This window comes from Pan troglodytes, chromosome 6 (assembly GCF_028858775.2).
Source record: "Pan troglodytes isolate AG18354 chromosome 6, NHGRI_mPanTro3-v2.0_pri, whole genome shotgun sequence".
NCBI classification, from domain to species: Eukaryota; Metazoa; Chordata; class Mammalia; order Primates; family Hominidae; genus Pan; species Pan troglodytes.
Window position 1 is genome coordinate 105,854,932 of NC_072404.2, and position 9,401 is coordinate 105,864,332.

A 9,401-nucleotide genomic window follows, 5' to 3' on the forward strand; every position below is an offset into this window, starting at 1 on the left:
AAAAGAGGACATAACTGGAGACAGTGAGTGTTAAAGGGGCTTAGAGGAGACCACACAGCATTTTAACTCAGAGCATAGGTTTGGGGGTCAAAGAGATTTGGTTTTGAATCCTAGATCTGCTGCGTTCCAGCAATGTGATCTCAGGCCAGTCTCGTGACCTCAGCGCCTCATTAGAACAATGGCAAAGCTTGTGAATATAAAATGAAACAGAAAGTAAAGTACTTGGCACATTAAAAACAGGAAAAATTAGCTATACATTTTATTGTGATTTTTTATTCTTGGCATTAGAGATCAGTACTCCTGGGCAGCTTTACTGGTTTTTTGATGTATAAGTAGGGCACCAAGAGCAAGAAACAGAGCTGGACAGAGACTGGAGGACATTTCATGGGGGTCAAATGTGAGCAGAGGCCTAGGAAGTGATACAGAAGGCCTGAGCAAGTCTCGTAAGTGGAAAAGCCACAGGGTAGAGAGTATGTTTTTTAACATCAAAAGCTTTGAACACACACAGAGAACACCCACATTTCTCCCTCTATGTACTCCCCAAACACATTCACTAGTACAAGCCTCTGCGCTGGGGACTGCTGCTACAGAAGGATTAGATTAAAGCAATAACACAGGAAGAAAATCAGGCCAGACCACATTTCCATATTAAAATTTAGAATACAAATTTTGGTGTTTTCAATGGTCTAGGCCATAGAGAAGTTGTTTATACCCTCCGTCCCCCATCAAACTGAATTTTACTTTATTCCACCTAGAGAAGAACCTGGCCTTGTTTAAACACCTAAAAAAAATCTAAGGGCTCAAGAATATTGTGATTCTTCACATTCCTGTGTTTTAACCCTCAGGCACTAAATAAGTATTTGATATCAAATACTCTAAATAAGTATTTGATAAATGAGGGCAGCAATGAATAACCTGAACACTGATAGTACCAGACCTTGGACATTTTGTGAATATGTGCATATGGCAAGTCAGGGTAGAGTATGCCAGGCTTTCTCAAATGTGTGAACCTTCAGTGAGGTCTGAGCAGCATTCAGTCCTTCAGTATCCAGTAATCCTATCTTCGTGAATTAACACCAGCTTCCCAGATCAATTTCTGACTGGGTGCTTTACATGAGAATCCATCTAGGTTGCACTGCTGCCTTTAGAAACAATCTGGAATTCTGAGGAGCCCAGAACATTTATAATTTCTCTCAAGGGAGATGCTTCCCAGCAGCACAGTGCCAGAAGAAGATACACATCCATGGGCCCACCTCTGGCTTCAGCAGGGCTTTGTCCAGCTAAGCTCTGAGAAAGATGGTTTAAAAAAAAAAACAGAGAAGCCCAGCTGTCTTCACCTAGGGTCTCCTGCTTAGTAACCTTCCCAACAGGGGCTACACAACCTTCTTCACTGGCTGCTTGTTTCTCTGAGTGTCGTGCCTGGAGATTCCTCCAAAAAAATGTATCCCAAACCTGGGCTGCCTAGGCCTCTGTCATTAGGAAGTCCAGGAGCCCTCAGATACCAGAAGCCTGGTGTTTTGAGGGATGGCTCAGAGCTTTGCCCCTGCTGGTCCTGGCAGCCTTTATAGCTGGAGATTGCAGTTCAATGCAAAGGGAGCCATTTGACAGTGTTTGCACCTTATCATTTCCAAAGAATCTCTGCTCTTGAGATAGTTGGTGCTCTCAGCTGTCTGTCAAGTTCAAGATCTTTTTGTCTTAAGAATATCTGAGTGTTGGGCCTGAGGAAACTAAAGGAACCTCACCACAAGAGACATTATTTGTGGGGCTCAATTTTCCCCAGGGTTGTATCTTTCTGCTATTCTTTTGTACCATGTCAGTCTGGGGACATAATTGGCCCTCTTCCTGTGGAACTGGCTCTTAAAGTTCTTTATAATTCTGGCCTGGAGCTGCTGGGAGGTCTCTGTTTTGGTGAAACCGCTGTTCCATGGTGAATCAGTCACTTCCTCCAGGCTGCCTTCTTTCTGTCCTGCCACAAGGTCAGGGACACTGCCATTTGGGGACAGTCTGGGCTTTCATCTATATTTCGTCTGGCATGGGAAACTGGATGGACACTCCAGTCTGAACAAATAGACCCAAGGGGATTGTTGAAGCTGACCCTTGGAGGGGATTTCAGTTCTTTATTATAAACTGTTATATAAAATATATTTTATCCTCCTACCTTGAGAAATATACCCTCATAGTGACAAAAAGCAAAGGATATATGTAAAGCTACAGTTTTTATATGTCTGAAGGCTGGCAAAATGTCTGCTAAAGTTATTATTGCATACATCTGGCTTTTCTGTCTATGGGTTGTGATGGTTGAATGAGTAATAAAATGTATACGTAACTTATAAATTTGTATTTGTTCCATCAGTTAAGTTTTCTTGCCTTTATTTCAGAAAAAGTGCTTTGTTGTTATAATCAATATGTTTACATAATTTGTTTTCAACTCATTGTAATTCTCTGAAGGCTTTAAAAATTGCAATTATATTCAAAGTATATTTAAACATATTTTAATGAGAATATATAAATTGAATAGAAAAACAAAATCTAAAAGTTATTTTATATGTTTATTAAAGTCTTTTAAAATATTCAAAATGATCTATTAACTTTAAAAGGTAAAATCCAAGTTATAATTAATATATGCCAAAATTTCATTTCATATATGAACATTTTAATTAAATCTTGTTTTTATAGAGATAACACTATTCACATTGTAAATGTTCTATATCCACCTAGTTACCAATATAAAGAATTGGTACCACGATACACATATGATGCATGCATGCAAATTTAAGGGTAATATGAAATGTTAATATTACAAAATGTTCCTAAATCACCATCTGCAACTTTTCTGAATATTATGTTAATTGAGTAGCATGGGAACCAGGAATGTGAACAAGAAGAGAAGCACGAAAAAGGATTCTTGGCATTATTGAGACATGACACTTTGTTGTAAAAGAATCTATTGCATTTATGTTATCTTCAGGGAGGAATTTGGTAAGTTTTGTTCTTCTCATAACCCAGCACTATTTTTCTCTTACTTCCTCCAAGAATTCTGAAGCAACATCATCATAATCCCTGATTTTTATCAACTTTCAAATTAGGTCACCTTTTCTTTTAAGGATACAGGGAAGAGATACAGAGGCACACTTCCCTAGGACCTGAGCAGTGTGGTCATGAGAGTGATGTTAAGTGTTATAGACTATGCTGGGCCAGCTCTGAGTGCCACATCCTGAGTGATAAAGGCATCTGTGTGCTCTTTAATACATTTATTTGTGGGTGATTGTGGTATGCGGAGCCCTCTAAAATATCTCTTGCCCAGATCTATGAAAAGTACTTTATATATCACCCATCCAAATGTATACATCACATTCTCCGGGAGAAACTACTGCTAACATTTTGGAATATTTCCTTCCAGTTATTTTCTGTCCCTTGATTTCACATAGGATAATATACTTTACATACAGTCTTGTATCTTACTTTCTTGATAAAGTTACCAGTGGAAAGAGATCTTCACTGACTGACCACTTGGTGCAGGAATTCCTGTCAGATGGGTCAACCAGCCTTACAGAACTAAATTCTCTAAACTTGGGGGCAAATGTTGCCTGGTCATGGAGGCTTATACCATAGGTGTTGGAGGAAGGATTACATTGTTTTCCTAATGGATATGGCAGAAATTAAACATAAGAAGCATTCAAAACAATTAAATAAAGATCCAGAAATATAGCCGAGGCACAGTGTTAAGAGGCAGTAGAGGATATTCAAAGAAATACAAGACAGTTTCTGTCTCTCTAGAGGCTTGCTTACAAACAACTAGGCTGGCTTTGTTCTCAGCAACAAGATGACTGATAGCTAAACTCTAAGAAGAAGGATGAATAGGCCATTGCAATGGATTAGCCTGTTCTGGATTAGTTCAAATTTACAGCAGAAAGTTGGGATTTTTAGAGATAATATGGTCCTAGAAACTACTTTGGAAAATGGCATGGCTTTGTCCATTTCCTTTGTGTTAGTAAGGCTAACTACCGTTTACTGAGGATATTATGGACTAAATAAGTACTTCATAGGCATTATGTCATTTGAATATTCATTTAAATTTAAAATTTAAATACTCGTTATTTAATTATTTCATTTGATCAATAACTCCATGAGAAAGGTCTTATTTACTCCCACTTTTAAAAGGGAAAGCTGAAAAGTGAAGAGGTTTAGTAGCTGGCTTTATGCCACATGGGTAAGAAGTGGTAGAGAAAGAACTATTTCCAGAGGCTGCTGCTATCTAATATTAAGATATAACAGGGAAAAAACTCTGTTCCTCATCACAGCAGAAGTGGAAAGACTCTTCTGTTGTCAGGTTAGTCAATAATAATCATATTTGTTAGGATGGGTAAGGTTGTGCTGCAGTAGCAACAAACCATCAAACCTCAGATGCTTAACCCAACAAAAGCATTTTCTCACTCACCCTACATGTCCATATTGTATCAGCTACGGACTCTACTGGGCTCTATTTTCACTCTGGAACCAGCCTGTTGGAGAAGTCACTGTCTGAAACATTGTCAGTTGTGATGGCAGAGGGAAAGAGCACTAGAATATGTATTAACAATTAAATGCTTCTAATCATAATTCATCTGTCTGAACTTGTCATGTGACCCACCCAGCCACACAGAAACCTAGGAAGTATAGTTCTACCATGTGCCTTGAAGACAGAGAGCCAGGGATATCTGGTATCAGCATGTTTACTTCGATAGATGTGGGCACCATATGACCAGACTTCCATCTCTGCTATTGATATGCTGCTAGCAAGTTCTTTCTGCTGGGGCCAGATTGTAGAGGTCACCCGAATGGCAGCCAGGCAGGCAAGAACAATCTTCACAGTGCACCAAGGATGGTGGGGGGCTCAGTGGAGCAGTGGAAAGAGTCAGGGACCTATGAAGAAGAATGATAAATGCTGTGGGCCAGGAATCATTTGATTACACTTCATGCATATTAACTTATTCAATCTTCACAACAACCCTATAGGGTAGATCCAATCATCCCCATTTTAGAGATGAGAAAACTGAGGTATAACTGTTAAGTAAGTTCCCCAAAAAAAGATAGCTAGTAAGTGGCAATGTGGGATGCAATCGCTGGCAGAATAGATCCAGAGGTTATGCCCTACAGAGTGTACTCATGTAGCCACTGAGTACATTCTCCTTCCTGCCTGTGGTCGCTGCTTAGAAAGGAATCTGAAAATCATATGCCTGTTTTCAACTTCATCTTCACCACAATGACTTTAACTCTCTATAGAGTGAAGTTCTTTTTCAAAGGCACATCAAACTATGGCATCTCTCTAACTGTGAAGATGAATGAGAAGCTCTTCATGTGAACCAGAGAAGAGAGCCAGAAACCATAAGGTAAAATGTTAAGTGTGGCTACATGTGTCTCACTCTAAGTCAGTAAATACCTGAAGAGAATCACAGGCATGGCTTTATGGATTTGAATTATCTGTGTGTGTATAAACCTTGTTGATTCAGACTCCACTGGAAAGTATAAACACATCAGTGCCATAACCATTATGAACAGAAAAGGCATAGCCACAAGTAGATACAGAAGCCAGCATGGAATTGACAAGAAGTTATTCCACTCACTTACCAAAAAGCGCCTCCTAAATCCTAACTCTTCCAAATGACTCAATTTCACTGGCATCACTGGGTGCCTTAAAAATCCTCTCACCATACAGAAAAGTTACCCATTTATATCCATTTATATCTTTGTTCCATTACCTTGCCCACTTCTTTTTTCTTGAGGTGGAGCTGTAAATATTAGATTTCATGATTCAAGTCTCTGGAATCCAACTTTCTAAATTGTCTTGCCCTGGTGGAAATGGGAACACCATATCCTACAGTCAGCTGTTATTCCTGTTGAGACTGACAAAAAGCATTTATTAAGTGCCTCATAGTATATAGCACTGACATGGGTGCTGCCAAAGTGTCAGGCCTGTGCACTATGCCATGTTCAGCTCAAACAAACTTTGAGGTCCTCCAAATACACAGCTAAGTAAATGTTTTGCCAGTTTTGAACATTTGCCACCAAATTACTTACAAGACAAGGTCATTGCTTATTAAGTCTAGGCAAAATTTTTTAAAAGTCAGAATGACCAGTGTTAACCCATTACCAACTATATTGGTTTCCTATTGCTACTGTAACAAATCTCCATAAACTTAGTGGCTTAAAACAAGGCAAATTGATTCTCTTACAGTTCTGGAGGTCAGAAGCCTAAAACATGGATGTTAGCAGGACTGCATTCCTTCTCAAGGCTTCAGGGGATTCCTTGACTTTTTCAGCATCTAGAAGCCCCTCCCTCAATCCCTCCAGCCTCTTGCTTTGATCTTCTCAACTCCTCCTACTCACTCTGAGCCTCCTGCCTCCATTTATAAAGGCCCTTGTGATTGCTTTGGGCCCACCTAAATAACCCAAGCTAATCTTCCCATCTCTACATTCTTTTTTTTTTTTTTTTTTTTTTTTGAGGTGGAGTCTCACTCTATTGCCCAGGCTGGAGTGCAGTGGTGCGATCTCGGCTCACTGCAACCTTGGCCTCCTGGGTTCAAGTGATTATCCTACCTCAGCCTCCCGAGTAGCTGGGACTACAGGCGCATGCCACCATGCCCTGTATTTTCCGTATTCTTAATAGAGACAGGGTTTCACTATGTTGGCCGGGTTGGTCTTGAACTCCTGAACTTGTGATCTGTCCGCCTCGGCCTTACAAAGTGCTGGGATTACAGGCATGAGCCGCTACGCCTGGCCTCCCATCTCTGCATTCTTAATCATATCTGCAAAATCTCTTTTACTCTGTAAGCCAACATGTTCACAGTGTACATGGATTATAATGTGGACTTTTTGTGGGGGGTAAGGGGGACATTGTTTAGCTTACCACAGCCACCAAGGTTTTTCTGATATGTGATAAGCTGTATAACACTTTATTCTAAAAATCATTATGTATGGACCAGGGAAGAATTGGAAGAAAGGAAGATATCACATGTAAAGATCACGGTTGAGAATGTCACAATGTTGCTGGTCTTTAGTTTTAGTATCTGGTGTCAAAGACTTAGAGAGTTAATTTTTTTTCTACCTTTTTTTTTTTTTTTTCCTCCTGTGGCTGTCATCTGCTTACCTGCAGACCCAGGCTCACTCTGTTGTCGCTCTGGAGTTGGGCATCTCCAAGTTTATCTGTTACTTTGCGAAGGCCAGATGCTTACTCTCATGGATCCAGGGTCCTCTGGCCTGCTGAACTGGGCTTCTTATGCTGGGTCTCCTCCCCCTTTTTATGCCATGCTTTCTTCCCACTTTTCCTCCTTGTACAGCAAACACAGCACAAATGTTGGAGTCCTATAAGGGAAGTTGAAGGTATTATCCTAGACCTTTCAGGCTGGCAGGAGGTGAGGAGGCGGGCACCTGTTCCACCTGGCCCTGTGTCTTCTCATTACTGGATTTTAAGCAGCTTCCTTGAGTGAGGTGGGGAAACCAAAAGCAGTGTAAGAGCAGGGGCTTCTTTCTGCCCAGCAGGTCACCCCTCTCCCCAACTCTCAGGCCTCTTTTTAATCATTCCACTCCCTGGTTACCAGCTACCCAGCCTGGGTGTCACTTATTCTTGCCTCCGACACAAGGGGACTTGGTAACCTTGGTATATAATAGTAGCCTTTGAAATAAAAAGCTGCACATGAGGCAACTTGCAAATCCAAACTTTTCTGGGATGGGTGTGTAGTTGCAGAAGGAGTTCTTCCTTAAACAAAGGCAAATTTTCCAGTTACGCCAGTTAAACTGGTTCTCACACCAAATATCCCAATGAAGAGTTCTTCTTCTGTGCCCCTGGGAAAGGGAGGCCCCTGAAAAGCACTGTGCGCATGCCTGTGCCTGCCTTATGTTCTTAGGACCACATTCCCACCATTCAACAGGCAGAATTTAGCTAGGATGCCAGCACAGCTTTTTGTCGTGTGCATGCAACTATTTGAGGAAACGCTGGAGCTGGGAGAGTCCAAGCCTGGTAAAAATGACAACATGCATCTGCACAACCTATTCTAGATTATAGGGCTGGGACTAGGGAGAGACCAGTAAGTTACTAACCTGAGGTGCATCTTTTAAGGGAGTATCACACAGTAATCAATTAATCAAGAAAACAATATTTTGATGGAAGCACTTTTTAAAAATCAAAGTTAATGCAAAATATCTACAGTAAACACAATATCAAATTTTAAAATAAATATTAGTAACAATGCCATGCTATACTATGAGTCTGAGGCCAAAAGAGAAAAATTAGTAACACTAACCCAAAACATCGCAAGTGTTGATGTTTTGATCAGTATGGACTTTTATCCAGTAATTTTCATTTAAAAATATCGCATTAAAATATTATTTATCTTGATTATGGGTATTTTGGGACCCCCTTTAATTTTGTGCCCTACGGTGAGTGGACGACTCGCCTCACTCTAGTGCCAACCCTGTAATACAAAGGGCAGTTTGGAGGCTTTAACTCATTTGAGCCTTACGACTATTCTCTAAGGTGGACATGGCAAGTATTCTTACCTGCATTTGACAGTAAAGGAACTAAATCCCAAAACTAGAGGCATGACTTGCCCAGGACTACATGGCACATGGTGCAGATGAGATTAAAAATGAGGCCTGTCAACTCTGAATCTGGGGATCTTTCCATTACACCAGAGAGTCTCAATCTCCAGTGTACCAAAAAATAATCAGGAGAGTTGTTAACATTCAGAGTCCTGAGTGCCAAACACTGAGACTCTGATTCAGGAGGTCTAGGGTGGAATGCAATAGTCTACATTTCATTTAACAAACACGCTAGCTGATTTTGACATTAATGAGCTGCCAACCAGTTGGGGCAACTCTGTAAGGACTCCAAGGCTGATGTCCCCAAGCTATGTCTGCAAGAGCTTGCTGTTTTTATCATTCACATTTCTTCTTGCAAGAAGATATCCGTACTCATGTGGGTTAAAATATTACTTTATCTAGTAAGGGTAACCTCAGCTAATTAACAAATAGCAATCATCAACTCATCATCCCTATTGTTAACCAAGGGAGAGCATGGTCTTCTTAATCCACAAGACCAATGTACTATGATGCATGAGAGAAGAAGAAAAATCTGAAAAATGAGGGACCACTCCCATTAAATGGGAGGCCTGAGCAATCATGGGTCTGCTTGTGGGCACTGGGTGCATGGGATGAGTACCTCAGAAAGAAAGGGAAAGGGACTTCAAAGACAAACTTAGTCTACTTAATACTTTCTCTTGTACTGGTTAGAAATGAGAAGTTAATTCTTTCTGTGAAGGTAGTTTCTAAATCTAGGGCGAGTAAGAGAAAGAGTTATAAGAAAAATTAGTACTTTTTACCTTAATGCTTGTGGAAATGGTACCTTAAGTTGACAATGCAATAGT

The 9,401-nt window shown here is 40.4% G+C and overlaps 1 protein-coding gene across 1 annotated transcript; it reads right to left on the reverse strand.

Annotated features, from left to right (window-relative positions):
- Positions 1–2,538: 2,538 nt before the first annotated feature.
- LOC100609753 (putative protein SEM1) lies at positions 2,539–8,541 on the reverse strand. The gene is given in 4 exon segments (XM_054687269.2): positions 2,539–4,902; positions 5,739–5,768; positions 7,127–7,341; positions 8,536–8,541. Coding segments are annotated over 4 exon segments (381 nt in total). The 3' UTR covers positions 2,539–4,772.
- Positions 8,542–9,401: the final 860 nt, after the last annotated feature.